This window comes from Agelaius phoeniceus, chromosome 11 (assembly GCF_051311805.1).
Source record: "Agelaius phoeniceus isolate bAgePho1 chromosome 11, bAgePho1.hap1, whole genome shotgun sequence".
In the NCBI taxonomy this organism is placed as follows: Eukaryota; Metazoa; Chordata; class Aves; order Passeriformes; family Icteridae; genus Agelaius; species Agelaius phoeniceus.
The window spans coordinates 7,582,490-7,603,706 of record NC_135275.1 but is presented as its reverse complement, the minus strand read 5'-3'; the positions used below and the strand labels follow the sequence as shown (position 1 = coordinate 7,603,706).

Genomic DNA, 21,217 nt, shown 5'->3' with positions numbered 1-21,217 from the left:
TATTCTTACCTCAGGTTTATCTCTGTGTGTGTTTACAGCTTCGACATTCAGAAATATAGATTCTACTTTACATCCTGTTGATAGAAAACACATTTTTAGACACATCTGCTGTGAAAGTGAAGTTATAATTATGATGCAATCAAATTTTGAGATGGTAAAGGTTAATCACTTTCCCCTTCTGATTTATACCAGAATTTCCTGAATGCTGAAGAACTAAAGCTACAGAAATTAATCTGTTCCCCATGGATTAATATTATTGTCCATCTGATAATCAATCTCCTCAGCTTAGCTTTATCATTATTTCCTTTGGAAAAAAAATCTTTTTTTTAACATACACAAACATTCAATGAGGAAGTTTTTACTTGTAACTTTTTGTGTTTTAAACATCCAGGACTTCTGTACTACAGTAAAATTCTAAGAAGATAAATGCTGCTCTCATTTCTTAAACATAAAAACAACTACAAGAAGGTACAGTGTGTTGTCAACAACCCCCATTCCTCTATATGTGCAAAATGGTTTTAACCCCAAGCTAAACAGAACTTCAATGCTGACTCCTGAAAAGGAACTTCTGCTTTACATTGAAAAATTCAAAACCCCAGTGAGGCAAGAAAACTTAAAACAGTGAGAAGAAACAACTATTTCCCAGGTAGTATAAACTGATCCACTCAGTGATATAATTACTCCATACACCATGGCCACAGCACTTCAAGCCATCTCTGATTGCCAAACCCTGGCTCATCTCACACAAACATGACTTTTATAAGCTACCACTACTCTACAGAGCATCATTAACAGTCACTTCCTCTGACACACCAGACTCCATCCTCTATCACAAGCAGGTTTCCAGATTTTTCTCCTCATTTATTCTCTGAAGTTGTAACACATTCCATGGAGTTGTTACATGACAGAAAAGGGGGATTTCCTTAGAAAGCCACTCCACTTAAAAAAAAAAAAAAATTAGTAAGGCCAGTATTTGCCTTCCCTTTGGGAAGCCTGTCCTTTTAAAGCCCATTTGTCAGGAAGACTGTGAGCAAACACTGTGGGAACTCGGAGAAACGGCGAACCATAAAACAGATTTCAAGGAGGAAAAGCACATCATCTCCCACTGGAGCAGGATCCTTACTCATCCTTCTGACCACAGATCCACTGTGAGCCCTGAGACCAAGCCAAGCTCTGAGCCCTGCTGCTGGCCATTCCCCAGGGCTGTTGCACAGCAGACACTGCAGAGCCCTCTCAGTCCTTGCCACAAGCTGAGTTTAAGATCCAAAGAGAGCCCCATGGGGAGAGCTTTACACATAAACCAAAGGGACAGGCCTTCTCCACAGCAATTACCACGTGCATTCCCCAGCTCATTTTTAATTGCTGATGAGCAAGTTCCTACCTACAGCAAGCTGCAGTTTCCCTTTTCATAGAACCACCACTGCCCTGGACAGCTGAGTAAAGGTCTCATCCACCCTGATCCAGCTGTCAGGCTGTACCAGATGTTCCTCCACTGCAGGTCAGACTCTTAAGGTGGCAATGATGCTCCTCTCCACCACCAGGAAGAGCAAAGCCCCAGGGGAGGCATTTCCCCAGAGCAGGCTCAGCTGGGAGGTATCAAACACACCAGCTCTGATCCTGCATCCTGCCTGCCTGGAGCCAAGTGCCATCAATCAGTACTGCAGAAATAATTCACACAGTCCTTGTGTTTTCAGATGGCTGAACTCCAAAAAGCAGGTTGGCTCAAATGTGCTCATCAGACATACGTATCAAACCCCTTAAAAAAGGACAGTGGCATTTCTTTCCCTCCAGTCAGAAGGGCAAGGACAGTGCTTTGTACCACGTTGTTTCCTTCCTCTCTTAGTGCGTGAGCAAACACTCAAACATCCACACCCTCTTAAAATTTATGAACAGTCACCCAACTTCCCTCCTCCTGCAAAGAAAGAAAAACAGCAACAACAACAAAAAAAAAATCCACCAGAGAACCCCCAAAAAACCAAAGAGAACCCCAAAACAAAGCCTTGCTGTGGAAAACAGGCAGACTCTAGCAGGTCAGAAGAACTCAGTTTTAAAAAGCCCAAGTTTTAACTGCGGTGAATCTTGATTTTCAAAACTCCAGCTTGTCATGCAAGGCTGGGAACACCAGATGTCACCACAGCACAGGCTGTCCTTCCTGTAAGACGAAACTGCAACCAAATGACAAAAATCCCCTCACACAGATTTTCCAGTGCAGCAGCTACTGTGTTTCATAATATTCTTTGTTTCAACTTCATTTGAAACTTAACAAAACACAAAGTACTGATCTGGACCGCTATTTTTCAGAGTTGATAATCAAAGACAGCCTCCAATTAATGACTGAACCAGAATTTTTGGGCAATATATTTTTCCTAATAAGCTGTGCAGATAATTCTCTGCCTGAGATGATCTTCTCAAGCGGGATATCAGCAGATACGACCCAGCCATAACTGAATGAAAATGAGCAGAAGGCACACACTAAGCTGAGGTGGGAACACACACAAAACTCCATCAGCAATCAGCCTAAAGTCCTAGCAGGGCACTCAGCAACCCTCACCCCACACTGCCCACAGAGCCCAGGGAAAGCCCCTGAGCCAAGCACCAGAACGGCAGCTGACAAACAAATGCCACCATCAACAAACAAAGTGGTTCATGGGGTATTCTCATAGTCCATGGAAAAAAAAATAGTTCAGGAAAAGAGAACAAAGTTATCTAAGGCTAAGGAAACACATTTGGCAAGATGAAAAACCTATACAAATTTGCCTGTCTTTTGCAAAGCAATACCCTCCAATACATCAATAAAACCTCAGATCTTGCTGTAGCAGACGTGTAAATGCATGGGTTTGCCAGAAGAATTAGTGAAATAGAGTATGAACTGGGCACAAAAACTGTCCCCTCCAGCAGTTACACCCACTGGTGGTTTCAGGCCTTCAGCAACACAAGTGTTTCCTGGCACAAGGCAAAGCAAGGGTAATCCAGAGGATTCATTCATTCCAGCAAAGCTCTGCAGGCAAACATGCAATGTCAAACCTGACTATTTTAAAGCAACATAAAGTGTGTTTTAAACACTCCACCACCTTTCCTGATGAGTATAGCCAGACTTATATAATAAATATACATACTTGCACTTACCATAAGCCACTGGGGTTAGCTTTAGGACGGTATGCAGTGGGCACTTCAGGTAGGGCAGTTGTTCTGAGAAATCAAACCACAAATTACACATAAAATACAGGTTACAACTGACTCTTCTGTTATGTTTCAGGTCAGCTACTTGAATAACTTTTTACCTAATAGGATATCTCTTTTCCTAGTATGCAACAGAGATGTTAATCAAAGCAAAAAACAACTATCACAGTATTTCAGGTGAGGAGCAGCTCAATAACATCAACTACCAAGTTTTATGTGGGGGTCAAATACCAAAAAATACACTTGGGTACTTGCCTGGCAAAACCAGCCTCTGATGATAGAGCAAATTGTTAGAATTTATTGTGTGGAACCTTAAGCAGTAAATGTTCAAAAAAGCAGCCTGTTTGTAATGCACCAAGGAAGACTTACCTGCGGGCTTGTCAAGGAAATATGCGAGCAAGCAGCGCATGACAGCTTGGTGACAAATGACAAGCACATTCTCCTGCCTTTCCAGTTCCATAATTACTGGCTCCAGCCTCTGAACAAGATCTTCATAGGACTGGGTGGGGAGGAGAAACACAGAGCACATTAAAAAGGAAAAACTCTTTGAACAGGATATATATACAGAGGGAATCTTACTTTCCTATTAGTCATCTTCTAAATATTATTTAGTGCACAGATAAATACTGCAGTAATAATTTTCATTAAACTAAGAACACAGTTCTGACCTAAGCACTCACATAACACATTTTATTATACACATAACAAAACAAATCTCCCTCATAGAAAAGCTTCATTAAATTAGCCACTTTGATCAAGAATTTCCACAAAATCCCTAGGATTTAATTCACATCTGCAAATAGGAGTCTTGCACATTATTTTCCATAGCTCATCTTCAAAAGCATCTCTCTTCCAAGCCCAAATCTAGGAAGCTCAGCCAACAATCAGCATGCAAAGAGTTCACAAAGCCTGACTTGTTCAGGCTGCCCTTTCCAAACAAGCTGTAGGCATGTTGGACTGGCCTGGTGACAGCAGCCACCATCCCACCAAGAGCCAACACAAGGACTTGCTGGTGACCTGTCCTGCCTCACCATGCACAGGGAATTGCTGCTGCAGGGGAACAGCAGGGCTCCTGCATGGGCACAACTGAACTGAATGTCACATGCACGGTAAAGACTCTGCTTCCAAAATGTGCCAGGTGCTTCCAAAATGTGCCAGGTGCCACAGGTGGAGAGCTCAGCACATTGCCCAGCAGGGCAGGGACCAAGCACAGCAGGAAACCTTCACCCTGGTCCCCAGGCAGGAGCAAGTGGCACTGCTGACTGAGCCCTGGACAAGAGAAAGCCCCCTGAGAGCTGTGCAAACCCCTCACACTGCTACCAGACACAAAACTGCCTCGGATAAACAAGATCAACTCATCCCATCTCATACAACACATGGAGGGAGTTTGAAATGTCAGTCACCATCCCCAGGACTGAACTGGTTTGAAAAACAAACACTCCTTGTTCAAATGCATGAGGAGAACTTGCTGCTTAATGACTGCCTCATTAGTAGGACCGGGCCACACTGCCAGGGACACTGCTCTTGCCACAATGATTGCTCTTGAGGAAGAAGGCAGAGCTCTGCTTCCTCACAGCTCAAGCAGGAGCAGCTGGGCCAATCCCTCCTCCCAGACCTCAGCCCCCAGCGATGGCCCTGTGACCATCTGGCCATCACTGCACTGCACTAGGGCTGCTTTAGAAAAGCCATCAGCAAGTTTATTTTCCCAGAGGCAAGGAGTTTAATAACGTGGCTGGAGATTTCCCCAGCATTTCAGCCAGAGCTGCCTGCAAAACAGCCACCACCAAGAGCAGGGATGAACAGAAACAGGGCACCTTAGCAGCATGTTTGCATATGCAGCAGTTAAAGCCCTGCAATAATTCCTCCTGCATTATCACTGCAGGACCAGCACAGGAACGAAGTCTACAAGACCAAAGCTCTCCATTGTTTTCCTAAATTTATGGTTTTATTTTTCAAGCCCTGAATCAACAGAAGTGGTCTGGGCTCAATCCTTGCAAGATCCTATGTGTTTTTCCATGGAGAAAGGAACAACCTTTTCATTAATTTAAAAATTTGTTTTTCCTTCCTAAAGCCAGCATGAATATATGCAAGAAGAAAAGGAAGCCCTTCAACTTGTGAGATTGAAAATAGCATACCTCTCCTTTAGGGTATCTGTATCTGTATTTGTCTTGGTCTCTCAGTGCAAATTCAAGAGGATAATTTTCCTGTATTTCTTCATATGTCATTTCTTCACACACTCCCTGTCAGTAATGAAAATAATTAAAAAACATGTATTCCCAGTAATGCAAAAAGCAGATATCACTCTTACATAAAACCATATACAAATAACCTTTAGAAGTTTTATTTTGCTACTCTGACACTTAAAATTGTCACATACAATAAACAGGGCACTCAGTTTGATTCAGAGGTGGTTAGGAGGAATCACTAAATCCCTTTACAGATGAAGTTACATCTATGGACAAAGCAAGGCCATGTTTTATCTATTGCACTTTCTTTTATATCTTACAGCTGCAGCTGGAAACTGCCAGCTAGCAAACCCCCCCCACCACAAACTTCCTTCCAAGCCAAACCAACCAACACTTCATAACATCATGGCTTCTACAGAGGAACATTTTACTGGGAAAGACAAGAGAACAACAAATTAACAATGGCAAAATTCAGTGAAACATTCAGTCTTGTTTAATGTTTGTTAAGTAGTGACAATTATTTCCAAACTTTAGAAGCAGCTTCAATGACCTTCTATCCCATAAAAGACATATTTAAAAAGTAGTTAAAAAACTAAGTACTTTCTTCACCCCTAACAATCAAAGCAACTTATTAGGCATTTAAAAGAGAAGAACTTACTGCATCTATCTCATTCAAAACCTTCCACTGCTCATAAGGCACTCCCAAGGCTTCAGCAGTCTGAATTGTCCTTTTCATCTGGCTAGTCCAAACTTTCAGATCTTTGATATTTTGCTCATTAATAAACTGTGACAAGCTTTTGGCAAACTGGAAGAAAAACCAAGAGACACTGGATGAGGGCTCAGAGCCAACACAGAGCATTGAGTTTAGAATACAGGGGTTCCAGCCTCTGTAAGCTCACTGTAGCTTTTCCAAAAGACTGTCAAAGGTTTTGCTAAGAAATACAACCTACTCCATTATCCAAGAGGGACAGCAGAAAGAAAAGAAGTACAAGGAAAATACAAATTTTTAGCAGTTCCTAGCTTTCCTTCCACTAATTTTCCTTTCAGCTTAAAGTTGTGTACACCTTCCCAATTACCCAACTAGTCAGGATTTCACAACAATATAGTTAAAAAATAAAGCCCTCTTGCCAACTGCTTTGTGGTGTGGGATAAAAAGGAATTTTAGCCAACAGAGAGACACACAGATAAAAAGAGTACAAACACAACACACAAAGTGCCCGTCCTGTTTCCACTACCCAAACACACAACTAAAAAAGTCTTTTAAACTCATTAGGAGGAAAAGGCTGTAGAGGAGGAAAGCTGCAAGTGCCCAGCACAAACACACACAGAGCTCACAGTTACACCTGGCTGCAGGTACATACTTCCTTCCCCCTGACAGACAGCCCAGGATCTCCTCCTATCCTCCCCTTGAGGTTGAGCTCGCTCTCCCCGTGGCGGCAGAGGTAGATTGACCGAGGAGTCACGTGGATGTTCATGAGGTAGTAGACAATCCGGCTCTGGATGTGATCCATCACTCTGTTCACCAGGTAACTCCTTCCAACATCCATAATTTTAATGTAAGAAAGATCCCTTTCATGAGCAAGTTACAAAAAAAAATAAAAAAAGTAAGGTTCCACATTGTTGTTATTAGCACGTAGCACAATCTTTCCACCCTCTCTGCTATGAAACAAAGGGGAGACAAGCCAAAGAAATTAAAAAATCCTCATTCAGCCACAGAATAAGCATTAGTCCTAGGAAATAACACAGTATTCCAAAGGTACTTCCAAAGGTACAGGATGAACTTTATTCCTTTCACGTGGAGCTGCTCACATCACTTTCTTTTCTGCCTCCTTTATTTGCACTTCATCCAAATCTAGATCCTACCCTTGGAAAAATACAGCCCACACACTGAAAAGGAGATTCAGTGGAGTCACTTAAGTTACCACAGCTAAATAAGATATACAGCTATTTTACAATACCATTTGGGGATTTTTTCCCCAGGTTACAAACACTTTCCATCACCAAGTGCTTGTCTGATTGCACCCAGGGGCCAAAAGGAGTGGTCACTAATTACCCATCTCATTTAATCCCTCCAGAAAAGTAGGGCACCAGAAGAGCCTGGGAATAGTCTGAAGCAAGACATTTTCTCAACTGCTCTGTGAGCAACCCTTTGTTAACTGTACTGTAATCTACCCCACCACTACCTTCTCTCAGCATCAGACAGCTTATAATTTCAGTTTTCACTGCTTATCCTTTATCACCTGAGCTATAATTCTAGAGCAGCCTCTCGTTCGAAGATGTCTCATAAGCTGAAAATAACCACTATTGGTTACTAGCTATGTGTTTGAGACACCACACTGCAATGAAACAAGGAAACTAATAATAAAACCAAAGAGAGGCAGTGAGAAACAGGCACCAGCACCCTGACTCCTGCCTGTGTTCCTTGGAGTTAATCATTGCCATTCCAGGCAGGCTCAGCCATTGGGTCCATCACAGGAATTACACACATGAACTGAGCCAGCTCCACGCTGCTCACGCTCAATTACATTAAAATGCAGCTCAGCCTTCCCTGCAGCTCTGGCTGCAACAAACCAGCAGCACCTGGGATGGCTGCAGCTCCAAATCCTACTCTGAAATGCTGGGCTGTAGCACGAAGAAAGGGGCTCCTCCTCACATGATTCATCCCTACCTTATTTTCAAGAGTTCAAAGTTAATAAAAACCAGAAGAATGCTTTGGCATGAAGACAAATAATGTAGCTAAGACAGTTTCTCAGAGCCCTGCACCTGCAGGATAATTTTGCAAGCACAAAGAAATTAATTCACAAGTCACATTTTTAAGACTGATGTGTTCATAATTAACCTTAACCATGCCAACCAATTAAGTTATGCTTACAAATCACTCATGTCTCCTCTGTGTATCAAAAAAACCAAGTACCAACCAACCACTGTAGAAAGTCTGGAATAATTGCTAAATGCTGGTTCTATACCTGAAGAATAAATACCATTCTCCAAGTGGGAAAATCAAAAAGAATATTGTCCCAGACTAGACTCACTAGCCAATTTTCCTCTAACAAGGAAGTTTCCATGCTACACCCCCAGAGTCAACACTCTAATTTGCCAAAGGGGAGAGAGATCAAGCCACTAAAATAATGACCTGAAAGCCCTAATCCCCAATACAGGATGCCCCAACCCTTAAAATAAGATTTTAATAATATTGTGATCAGCAGCAGTAATAACAGTGTTGTTTCATCACTCACTTGTCCAGAGTTTCATCTAAAGTCTCATACGAGTTCTTGTAGCACTCTATTCTTTTCATGAAGTCTTCTGTTGCTTCATCATTACTACAATCCACATAGTCAGGACTGCCCAGCTTCACTTGCTGTTTAAAATAAAACCAGGAGAACAGTATTTAAGTTTCCTTCCCTTCTTCATGGATGTTTAAAGAAATAGGGAGTGGGAGAACACAACAAAAAGTTTTGTCTGCAACTTCATTAAAATACATGTAAAGCAAAAAAAACCCCAACTCTTCAGAGAATTAAATTTCTGAGCTAGTAACATTCACATGGACAGGGAAAAAAAAGAATTTTTTCCATTAATGAGAGCTAACGTGAGGTTTTTGTTATTGGAAGTTCTTATAATGTACTTCTAAAAATACTAAGCTACTTTAAGCCTCCCAATATCAAGCAAACTTTCCCTTACTCACCACAATGTTTGCAGCAATGACCTCTGGATCAACACATACAGACTCCACAAAAAAGGTCTTCAGTCCAAATGGGAGGAAGAAGGAACAGAAGGGAGGAAGAAGGAAGATGCATGAGAACATCTCTGGGTCTAACACACAAGCAGCATGTCACCCACTTCCATGCCAAGGCCTTTTTCCTCCATTTACTCAGAAAGCTTCTCCAGACCCTCTCACCAGAAATCCCTGGCTCCCCATCCCATGACACATCTGCTCTCTGCTGTTTTCCCCAACAATGCTTGCAAGTGGAAAATTCTTGCAGTAGAAAAAATGTAGGATGGAAGAGGAAGAAACAAATGCAGAGGATGCTAGTTCAGCCCCACAAACAGTAACTAACATTTCTGAATTAACATTTCAGAAGCTTCCCAGCTCATGGAGAAGCCTCACTTATAAAGAGGGTTGTGTTCTGCTGTGTCAAAGGCTTACAGAGATTAAGTTTAGAGGAAATGAAAGATGACTGGAGAACTGCTAAATGTAAAACCAGAAGGCAGAAAACCACTAAGTTTTTGGTTTGTCCAGAACTAACACAGGACCCCCTTCATGTTCCTGCAGCAAAGATCTGAACTGCATGAAGAACCATACTTTAAATGTTCTTTCTGCACTGCACTCATGACCACACGTCCAGGAAGACAAAATTGAAGCTGTAGCACAAAATACCTTAGCTCCAAACAGTGCAAACACTAAATATGAGAAAAATGAAGACTGAATGACTTCTAATCAGAAACAATGCTTAGGAACACAGAACATGTTATTAATTAAACATCCAAGAAAGACGTGGCTCATGCTAGTGCACTTGGAGTACAGATAAGGGCAAAATGCAATAGCTCAGAACTGCTTTGCTTTGACTCACCTTATATCCATTTTCTTCACCAAATTTATAAATAGTTTCTCTACGTTCTCGAGTTGTGTTTGTAGCATCAAAGACCTAGGAATAACCAAAGGGAGAGAGAAAAAGGAATTTGAAAAGCAGCGCAGCCTGTGGAAAGCACTGTGTTAGTAACAACCCAAATATGGATTTAAAGTTCCTCAGTGAAAAGGAAAGCAATGGAAACTTCCCTCTACCCCACTATCTCAACATGCTCAACAAGAAAACAAAGACATTACTACTTTACACATATTCTCTCAATACTAAAATTTAGTAATACTTTCAAAACAGCTCTAGCAGAACTCTGGATTTGGAAAAGGAAATCAGAATTTAAGCCTAGCACATAGTACAGGAGAGAATCTTCCTCCTTGCCCCTTATCAGCATTAAATATTAATGCACAAGTTTTTTGTGAACTTATGCTACAAAAAAAAAAGCTGCAGTTCAATAGGCTGTTCAAATGCAAGTGTAAAACTTGCAAGAGTTGTAAATCCTGCCCATGAATAACACCATCAATACAGCCATTTTTCTAGGAACTCAGTTTATCTCTGAACACATCAATGTTTTACTAAAGTATGAAGTTTGCCAAAGCATAACATTTACTTCATGCATCCAGCAGAACTTATGGTTAATGGTTTTCCCTGTTTAGTTAATAAAAACCCCAGAGTTGTGTCAGTAGTCTTAAGACAAAAATTTGAAAAATTACTCTCAACATGCAATGTCAATAGTTGAGGAACTGATGTTTTGCATCCCATTATTAAATACTAAGATATGCACTAACTCATTATAAGTTTCTCCTGCTCTTTTCAGACATTTTTCATGCCAGCAATAAGTGCCAAGAGGATACTTTTTGTTCAGCAAGTCTTTACCTTCCACTTGGAACACTAAACTATCAAACAGACATGCAAGCAAAATGACAGATGTGTTTAATGGCCCATTGTAGAACACTGTCCTATAGCAATGTGAAGAGAAGGTGGACTTTTTTCTTGGTGTTATCCTCTTCAAATCAAATCAAAGGTAGCTGCTCAATATGGCATCAACACCCTGAAATCCAGCACTCACTTCACTGCAGCAACAAGGCAGACCTAACTGCCAAAGGCAAGAAATCTGGTGTACTGGCCAGCAGCTGCAATCACTCAGGCTGTGTATAATCCAGCAGACACACAGAGTTTCGTGCAGAGGCACCTCAAGAAGGTGTCTCCAAGAGGAAACTTACGGCCACGTGCCCGTTCTCCTCGCTGAGGTACTGCCGGACGTCGTTCAGCGCGGCTAAGGCACACTGTCTGCACAGGGAAAGAGCCACAAAATACACATAAAGGACTTTGCTATGCACTTGGGACCAAAGGGCCCTGGCAATGTTAAGATAATCTAGCTCAAAAACACAGACCTCCCTCCAAACACGGGAAAAAGCCAACAGAGGTCAGCCAAGCTGCACTAAGGAAATGTGGTCATGTCACCTTGCCCCTGTGTGTCACTGACACAGCTACACACGTTCACAGAACACCATCAATTTGGCTGACCAGGACACACTTCCACTGATCTAAAATAACATCACTGAAACATCCTTGCAACTGTATGCTTTTCCCAATAACCTATTAATTCATAACTGCTTCTTAATTCGATTTGCAAAATAATAAACAAATTTAACCAGCTCAAGGCCTTTATCTTGTGGCACTAAGTTGGAGAGGGAACTATTTTTCAGTAATCTACTTACTCTCTTTTGAGCTATTGTGTGAAAACTGCTTATGCAGAAAAATTTGTTAAAATTTTGCAGAGAGCAAAACAAAGGTAGCATCAAGTATTAGTGACTGAGGTGAAATATCATCCCACTGCAGTCACCAACCGAGTGCAATTAGTAGTGGAGACAGCTGAGGACACGAACACCAAAAATCCCCACCCTGACATACTTTACACTTGTGTTAAATCTGGACAAGAACACATGAATATGCAACTTTCCTCTGTCCCCAGCATTAGCATTATCTTCAAAGTCCATTATGATTCGTAACACATCAGTAATGCTGGAGGGCAACATTGTACAGGATTTACTTGTTAGCAGAACAAAGCCCCATTTATTCCCAGTAAGTACAGCCTCTCTGCAGTACCAACATAAAAGCCTGCCCATTTCAACAGCCCTTCCCTACATTACTTCTAAATTTTGACTTCCAGACTGAAATTCATAACTCCTCTATTTACCACCTTCTGGAAGCACAGCTTTATCCTGAAAGAGAAATGAAGGCTTTTGGATCCTGACAGTATTTCCACATTAGCACAGTTAACAGATGTCAGGAGCTGAGATTCATCACCCAGATCTTCACTGAATAAATACAAACCCTCTTTACTCATTGCTAACCAGGCAGATCATCTCACACAGCCCATTTCATGCTACATCCCTCACCACTTAGCCTAATAGGTGGCACAGAGGCACATTAAAAGGTTTGGCTCTACCTGAAAGCAAAAGGTAGTGCCTTGCAAGGCTAATGCACCTCATAACTGCTCCCAAGGATTGGGAGGCTCTTCTGCAGCCTGTTCTCCTTTGGCTTTAGCAACACTCTAATGCTGAGGGGGAAAAAGGGAAGAGAGAGGGGGGACAAGGCAAGGGACAGCCACAAAAGAAAATCCAGACATTTTTTACGCATAAGGCAAAGCTGAATTAAGAACAAGACAGTCCATATTTTAAGTAGCCTAAATAAATACTATTTCTATCCATCTCAAATTTCTCATTTCCTTCTCATTTCACACTGCATGCTCTAAGTGCTTTCCTGAACACACTAAAAAGTACAGTGAGTGTCCAAGAAAATGAAAAGGCCTTCTTGCTTGATCTCCTCTAGGAAAGATGCAGCTCCCTCTTGCTCTGACCCTTCTCCCATCCACTCTTTCTTCCCAAGGCCTACCCTACATTAAAGCACAGCCTCCTTCCAGGCAAGAGCAGAGACTCAAATGCTTCACCTGGACACAGAACTCTGCTTCTCTCCTTGCTTTGCACAGCATTAGCAGAACATGGCAATTTTTGAGGCTGTGCATTGAGGGAATGAATGAGACACCTGCATGGTGGCCAAACCCACAATTTCAGGGAGAAAATTATCACATTTGATTCTCACTCATTTAAACAGATGATGATTAATACATTCAAAGTGCTCCAGATGAACAATTTCATTATACAAATCAAAAAGAAAAGCAGTTATGTGGGTTTTTTTTTTCCTTTATGAAGCAAACAAAAGCTCTAAAATGGAATTTTAGGAATTATGCAGCAGAAAGAGTCACATTTATTAGCTAGTACTTTACAAGAAGGTAGGAAAAGTTATAATTATCTGTTAAAATAGTTTTTGAGTGAAAATATCCTGGAGTATCTACAGGAGTAACAGTAGTCACATTCTAATGAAAATTAATCAAGAAAGACTTCTCCCAATTTCTGATGCTTGAGATGAAGCAACCAAGAAAAAAAGACCCCCAAATTTTAAACAGCCCAAAGAAATCACTATTCCACCTTCTCTAGAATGTCTTTGCCTGCAGTCTCCCTAAGGGTCTTCTTGATCATACAAAAATGCAACTTCAAGCAATCTCTAAGAGCAAATTAAACAGGATATCCTTTCAATACAATTAGCATGGTGTACCGAGCACAATCAAAACTTACTTCCTGATTTTCAAGCCTTCTTCATTGTCAGGCAGGAAGAATTCAAAGGATTTATATTTTTTCACCAAATCTCGACGATACTGACCAACATTAAATTCTGCCAAGAGAAACCAGCATCAGCAAGAGCCAACAACAGAAACATGAAAAGGTCATGGCAACTTTGCAACCAAACTTCATGCAAAGATAAAATAACTTGGCCTGTAAGAAGTCAATCTATCATATTTCTTTTTGTGTTTTGTGAGGTTTAAAATAGCAAGACAGCAATAAATCTTGGAAATAGCTAAAGAACATTTGGGCTGTAGTCACTCTACTTCAGTGGCCACACTGTAGTGCCTTTGTCTGCCAGTTTGCCTGGACAACAAAAAGAAATTCTTTTCCTCCTTTTCAGGAGTCACTCAAAGTCTATAAAGGAATAGTAATGATTATTGGTATTAATAATAATTTATACATAGAAGAAAAAGCTAATTATAATAATATGTACAGTGAAACAGTATTCAGATAGCACCTCCCAAAACGTACAACTCTTATTTCAGCACAAGGCAGAGCTCTAAATAGAACTAAACAATCTTGCTTTAAGTAAACAAAACTTAAAATTCCACTGGTGAAAACATTTTTTCAGAACCCTGCTCTAATATTTCTATTCCTTAAGGATTAGTATTTCACAACCCTTGTTCCACTTACTGGAAAAAAAAAAAAGAAAAAGATAAATTGCTAAAACAAAAAAAAAAATCATTTAAAAATCATCTTAAGTATGAAACAATCTCACTGTGATCTCATCTCAGTGGTCAAAAACTACCTACTCCTTATCTGGTGGGCAAAGGTGCAAAAGGTCCATGGCCAAACACAATATCAGGTATGGGATTAGGGCAAAACAGTTCTGCTTTGCCCCAGAGCAGAATGACACTGAACCCTAATTAATTTCATTCAATGGCTCTGAAAGCAGGCCTCTGAAATACAATTCATGTTTAAGTTGTTTCAGACCTAGAGGTTTTTTCTGTTGAACTGCAAAGCTTTTGGTTTTGTTTTTTTTAACATTAAACCACACTGAAGTATTCTGTTTGAGATGCTGCCAAGGTACAACTCTGATTGCCAGACTTCATTTCTGGAAAGAGGAAAAGAAGCAGTAGACTCAATTACAAGGCTGTAGTTAAGAAAGAAGACATAGAATAGAAGAGCTCATGAACCAGCAGCTGTATACAGATTGCTGCTGGGACTGGAGGCAGAGCATAAAGATACAAAAATTATTTTTCTCCCCAAAAGTCAAGTTCTGTTTGAGCTCAGCAGTGTTGATGGAATTCATCATGGCATGGATTACAGAACAATCCAGGTGATTATGTGATGGTGATTTTAATAAGCACTGGCCACAGTGGCTAAATGAAAATGTGGGTCCTTGTAAAACATAATGAATTTCCTGAGAAGGAATAGTAACTGCCAGAAGGCCAGAGGAGAGGAAAAAGTGCTATCTAGTGGTACAATCTCCAGCCTTTATTCTTAGCAGCCATGCCTATGGAAAAATTTCCCAAAGCTCACTGGTATCACAACCACAACTATTCAAAAAAGCTTCCAAGGCTTAGTATCTCAAAACCACATTGCAACACAATTCTATTCAGACATCTAATTGACCTCATTTCCTTCAAAAAGCACAGACAAAAGTCGCCTGTACTTTTAGTCATTTCCCATTCTATACAGCAGAGGATTTTGGAAAGAAGAAAACACAGAAATGATGACTGAAATGATTTAACCACCACCAAAAGCCTGGGCTATTTACCTCCACCTTCTGTTCTTGAACTCTCCAGCTTGCTTAACGTTACATGAAAAGATGGCATTTATCTTTTCTCTGGTTTACATAACCTCATAATTTGAACCATCTGTCTCAGAGAACAAGAACTCCTGCTAAATTAAGCACACACTAATTTTAAGACATTAAGAGCCAAAGGGTAGCAGATGTTAGGGCTGCTTGATACTGATCCTCTATCAGTTCAGTCCCACCAAGTGGAAGAATTATGGAAAATGTCATCTATCCCCTCAGCCAGGCAGTGAGGTGTTTCACATTGACTTCAGTAAAATTGCATCACTGAAGACACAAACAGAAAGGCTCTGTGGTTTTACTGAGGAAATCTCAGCCACCCTTTCTAACAAAGACAAACAATACTCAGCAACCAAGGACAGAAACTCACATGGCAAATTTAGGCTGCATATTTTTGTAAAATCAGGCAGCAATGCTCTACCTGTTTTTCATCAAGAACAAGTGTGTGTGTTTTCTGATGTGCTGCTCACAGTGGCCCACAGAATTTTTCCTACAGCTGAGCCAAACCCCACCTGCAGTACAATTAGTATTTGGGATACATCCAACCAAGCATGAGCCACATGTGGATAATATCTTTCTTGCTGTCCAATACTGGACTTTTGCTAGTCAAAGATCACACAGTGAAGTGCTCAAACTCACTGACATTTATACATAACACACCTCATAAATTTAAGTTACATGTGTGTCTAACATACAAGCATTCTGTCACCTTGGATATAGGCTAAACTGCTTGGATTGTTATTCCATTTTAGCCTAATGGATTAAACTGAACTCTGAACTAGCTGATACTGGTCATCAGAAGGGTTAAACCATGTGAAAACAGTCAAAATCAAGTGATAATTTAAATCCTGTAAACTGTCATACTTATTATATCCCCCATAATGTCTCCTCTAAATAAAGCACATTATACAAGTTCCTAGAAACTTAAGAAAACACCCACACAAAAAGCTTTACCCTAGAATCAAAAGGCAGTTTAAATATAGGCCAGAATTTTCCATCCTGACTTCTTAGAGAGACTAGGAAATACATCTCTGAACAGCCAGCCAAAACTCCACACTTTAGTATGACCTCATATGTGTAATGTCATTTAAATTATTAACTAGGCATAAAGCTACTATTACTGCACTGGAAACAGAATCACAGCACACCAAACGTGTCTTGCTCTTCTGCAGAGGAACAGGAGAAGGAAGGGGAGGTGGCTGCTCAGAACCTCAAATGCACTTAGTCCTGTTTACTGGGCCCACAAGATACCACAGGAGCCCAGAGAGGTCCTTGGCACAGCCAATTTGAGCCATTTCCTGCCCAAAACACACAGAGAAATCTTTAAGGAGGTGATAACAAGTTGCTGCCTCAGTCTTTGGGCTCTTAGTACTTAGACAAAGAACTGCAAGTCATTACACAAACATAAAAAGTAAAGAACTGCAAGTAGCACAAAGTTCACAGAGAAAAAAAGATGGAGAAGTCGGGAAGTTTAACCCAGAAGTGCCGACTGCTCAACTGCTTGTAAACAACATTCCTTTTCACCTACATGAAGAAAGGAAAAGGGAAACAAGGAAAAAATAAATAAACAAAAAGGAGCAATGCTTCATGATAAGCAAAAAAGTTTGAGTTAGGCACCTGACAGAACAAGAAGATACAGGCACAGTCAACATAATTTGATTAATTAACACGTAAACAGCAACATGCCTGTGTATGTTATTGCTTAAAAATACATTAACAAAGCAGAAGGATTTTAAGTAGTCAAACTTGGCAACAAAATTACTGGAAATCAGGTGTATAAACCACCTAAGGTTGTGCTCTGTCCTTCTGCTGTAAACAGTAAAGCCATCACCTTTTGTGGGCACTCCAATCCAGTTTAAGTAGCGTGTCAGCTTCTTGGAGATGTAGGTTTTTCCTCTTGCTGGGAGACCCACCATGACAATCAGAGTAGGGCAATTGGTCATACATACTGCAAAGGAAACACAGGAAAGCAGGATTTACCAACACATGCCCACAAAGCAGAGACTGCTGTGGCTGCAGGGGAAGCCCCTCTCTGTGAGCTCCCCAGGAAGGTGCCCCCCCAAGCAGCTCATGCACTGTGTCACCATTTGGGGCTCCACAGCAGGACAGGGACCCTGACCACCCTTTTATGCTGAATTTTGGAAGGGTGAGTCAGTGGTAGTGCAATGATGGGCATGTGAGGTGTAAACAGGCAGGAAAGAAGAAATCTGTGTGTTTGCACACAGGAACAATACCAAAATAAAGGCAACTGACATCTTATGCCCCTGTGTACCTCAGTTCAGTGCTTGCTTTGAAAGGAAACAGCAAGGTGTACAGTTTTTAAATAATTTTTATATTTTTAAGACAAGAGCTAAACATTGTTCAACCTTTTCTTGATTTTGAGCAAAACGAGCATGACAAGCACATCTTAATACATTATAGTAAAACAAGCTACTCACTACTGATTATTTCTCCTTTAAGTATAATTAACAGTAAAATCTCTCTTGAGCAGAGCTCATTTTGGCTGTTACTAAGAATAAGACAAGTATTCTATACAATCAAGTATAATAATCTAATATAGATATATGTACACACTCTTAATCAAAACCATAGCATTTAATTAGAAAAAAAAACTCAACAGTGTAGGAGGCTGAAGGAGTTGTATTTATAATCTGAAAACCTTGAGGCATTTCCTTTCAAATCACAAGTTTTTGAACATTTTAACAGCACAAAACTAAGGATACCTTGCATTAATCTATCACAGCTACAAGGAACTGCCTAAAAAGAAAGAAGATATTAAAGTGATGCAGATACCAGCAGCTCCCTCCACCCTGTATTTTTAAGGGAATTCATTTCTATACAATCCACATGTGTATCAATTTCCTCAGTGCCTTGACAGAGGAGACATCAATTTACTCCAAAGGACCAAATGTCAGTGATTAGCTGTAAGGCATAACTGAACTGAACTATTGTACAAAGGGCTCTGATTGCTCAAAATTCCCAAACTCTCATCCCACAGAGTCACTTTCATAAATCTGGTGCAGAGTTCACATAACTGAATCCAAAAAGAACAAGCAGATTAGCAAAGACAGATGTGCTGTTTTAAAATGCACATTGAAAGACACAAACCAAAAACCATTAAAAATACACCACTTTTCATGAGGGAGAGGAGGTAAAATGGTACCCAACCTCAAATCCATGAAACAGGCAACTACTCCCTGTAATGACAGCTATAGGGAACTAAATGCAAAGCAAAACAGATTCATCCAAACATGATCAAGTCTCTGGAAGGACACTGATAAAAAACCTCAGAGTAAGTTCCTCTGTGCAGAAGCCTATAAACAAGAAAAGTATTAATTTCTTTTCCTCTTTGTCATAGGTTCAGGCTGTGAAGCCCCTCTCCAAGAGGCTGAAGTCTCTAGGGAAACAACAACTCCATGGAGTGCCAAGAGCACAGTGCTTATTAAGTTAACAGCCTTGCTTCCAGCTTTAAGGACAGTGCAATAAAATACTGAGGTGAGAGAAACCCCTGGGCCCCAAGAAAGTTAAGAGAAGACATTTTTCTTCAAAGCCTGTTCAAAAGGTCCTTCATCTGAAACACCCAGCTCAAGTTTTGTACAATTTTTCAGTACTTCACTTACAAGTGAAGTAAGAGCAGTAAAAGACAAACCAGGATCTGTACACAGCCCCAGCTCCTCCTGTTCTGCAAGGAACTGTGCTGTAACAGGCTTTTCTACCCATTTCAAGCAAAATATACCTTTTTGTTCTGAGAGCACCTCCTTTTTTTTTTCTTTTTTCTGCTGCTGGGGTCAGCCATACAAATTTCACCTTCTCACAGAATATTTGTCTTCTGGTAATGCAATAATAAACCCATACTGGAGTAAAACTGAAGTCTGGGAAGCTTCCATGAAGAGTCCTGCAAACCATTTAAATTAAATGGCTGCTTCACAGATTATATCAACAACTAAATTTCTAAATTAAGTCCTACTTAAGGCCTGCATGGGTTTGTGATATATTTTCTAACCAAGCAGCAAACTCGATCAGATCAACCCAACTACAACATGCACGAGGGACATTCAGTGTGCTAGTCTGCTACCACCTGCATTTTTACAGATATTTCCTCAAAGAAAGTACAAAACTAGCAAAGCTACCTTGCTACACATGTTAGAACCCCATGTGTCCAGTTTAACAGGCACATCTCACCCGTTATTCCCATCATTCTGGAGAGTAACCACAGAGCAGAAACCAAGAGAAATATCCCAATAAACAAGTGGCAGTCCTACTCTTGTTAGGTGCCAGGCTGACCAAGAGTGCATTTATTCTATAAAGACAGATGCCCCTGTCTTTGTAAGGAGGAACACCACGGATGCCAATGATCCCAAATCTGCTTTTACAAAAAGCCACAGCCCTGTAAGCAACACTAGACAGGACATGGTGCTACAGGAATGTGCCACCCCTCAGGGCTTGTCCTTAACCAGAGGGGGGCAGCTCACAGTCTAAAATTCAGGGCACTAAAGAAATGTTTGGTGTTCTGGATTAGATGGCCACGCATGGCTGCAGCCCCACACCACCTGCACAGGTGGCACTCAGTGACAAATACACCTGAGCATTGGCAAGTAGAACCAAAGGCACCTGTGCTGGCCAAAACAGCCCATCCACAGCTAAATGGCAGGACTAAAAATAAAAGCACACAAAGCAGCTATTTCATCTTCTTCTGTGCCTCAGTGTAGCATTCTCAACACACAAAGACTCAGCACAGCAGGCTTTATTTCCTCCCTTATGATCCTATGTAATTAACAATGCTTAATTTTGCTCATTAGCTGAATAAAAAAGTTAAGAACAGAATGCCAAGTTCTGGTATGTATCAAATGGATGTATCAAATACTGCAAAGAAATTAACTGTCTTTCACTTTATCTAAACCACAGCTTTCTCAACAGAACATTGCCAACACTCCCTGCAAGCAGGGGGAAACAGTCATTCCCAAGGAGGTATTTTCAATATCAGTGTCTCATGGCTTACATTTTCCCTTGAAGAAATGTAAGCAAGTTTGACACGAGGAAGTAAGCTAACAAAAATAGCCAAACATATCACAAATTACATATATCCCACTGGCAGAGCACCTCACCATCATTCAATTTATATAAAAACAATTCAGTGTGGGTTACAGGTGTGTGAGTTAGAGCCAAGACAGACTCCTAAAGGCAGCCTTCACTCCTTACCACTGGATTGTCTGGTTTACCTTCAGAAATATCTCTACACAGAAAATAATCTCATTTTTCACTACTGCTTTGCATACATAACCACTAAGGGTTTCTGACAGCCCCAACCTGTGGGTGTGCCATCAACACTGATTCTGTTAGAGGAACACAAGCACTCAGAATAGTAAAACAAAACTTACAGCTTGTACACCATTGTCTTCAGTCAGTTTTTTCTTTAAAACAGATGCTTGTGATATACACATTTAGGAGTGCATGTTTATAAACAGCATCACCAAAGAGAGGGAACACAGAAAAAAACACACCCAAAATTCCAATCAGTGAAGGAAAATGGCCAAATGATGAAATGCTGCAACTGAAGCAAAGTCATTATCCCAGTTTAATATTCCTTAAACATTAGAACAACACAGCAAGTTGCAGCTCGAGAGTAAAATCATGACTGCCTACCCTTCCTAAAGTTTAAGACTTAACAGTCAAGGGGAAAGAAATGACATGTTTATTTCTTGTTTCTATTGTGAAATAACACAAATGCAAAAGAAGGTTGTGAAACCAAACTGGGACATGGAACAATCTAGATGAGCTGTGCTGCAATTCATCAGCCCTCAAAACTTTTTTGGATCTTGTGAAATCCGAGTC

The 21,217-nt window shown here is 40.6% G+C and overlaps 1 protein-coding gene across 2 annotated transcripts in view; it reads right to left on the bottom strand.

The window, feature by feature from the left end:
* Positions 1–21,217, bottom strand: part of LOC129124943 (6-phosphofructo-2-kinase/fructose-2,6-bisphosphatase 4) — a 51,258-nt gene that overhangs the window by 10,748 nt on the left and 19,293 nt on the right. For both annotated transcript variants that reach the window (XM_077184808.1, XM_054640157.2), the window contains exons 2-13: positions 17,217–17,333; positions 13,579–13,675; positions 11,164–11,230; positions 9,935–10,009; positions 9,049–9,105; positions 8,603–8,724; positions 6,728–6,935; positions 6,025–6,171; positions 5,316–5,420; positions 3,550–3,679; positions 3,127–3,189; positions 10–74 (exon numbers count right to left, since the gene is read on the bottom strand). In XM_077184808.1, the coding sequence (XP_077040923.1) occupies positions 10–74; positions 3,127–3,189; positions 3,550–3,679; positions 5,316–5,420; positions 6,025–6,171; positions 6,728–6,935; positions 8,603–8,724; positions 9,049–9,105; positions 9,935–10,009; positions 11,164–11,230; positions 13,579–13,675; positions 17,217–17,333 (1,253 nt within the window). The remainder of the gene's footprint in view (positions 1–9; positions 75–3,126; positions 3,190–3,549; positions 3,680–5,315; positions 5,421–6,024; positions 6,172–6,727; positions 6,936–8,602; positions 8,725–9,048; positions 9,106–9,934; positions 10,010–11,163; positions 11,231–13,578; positions 13,676–17,216; positions 17,334–21,217) is intronic.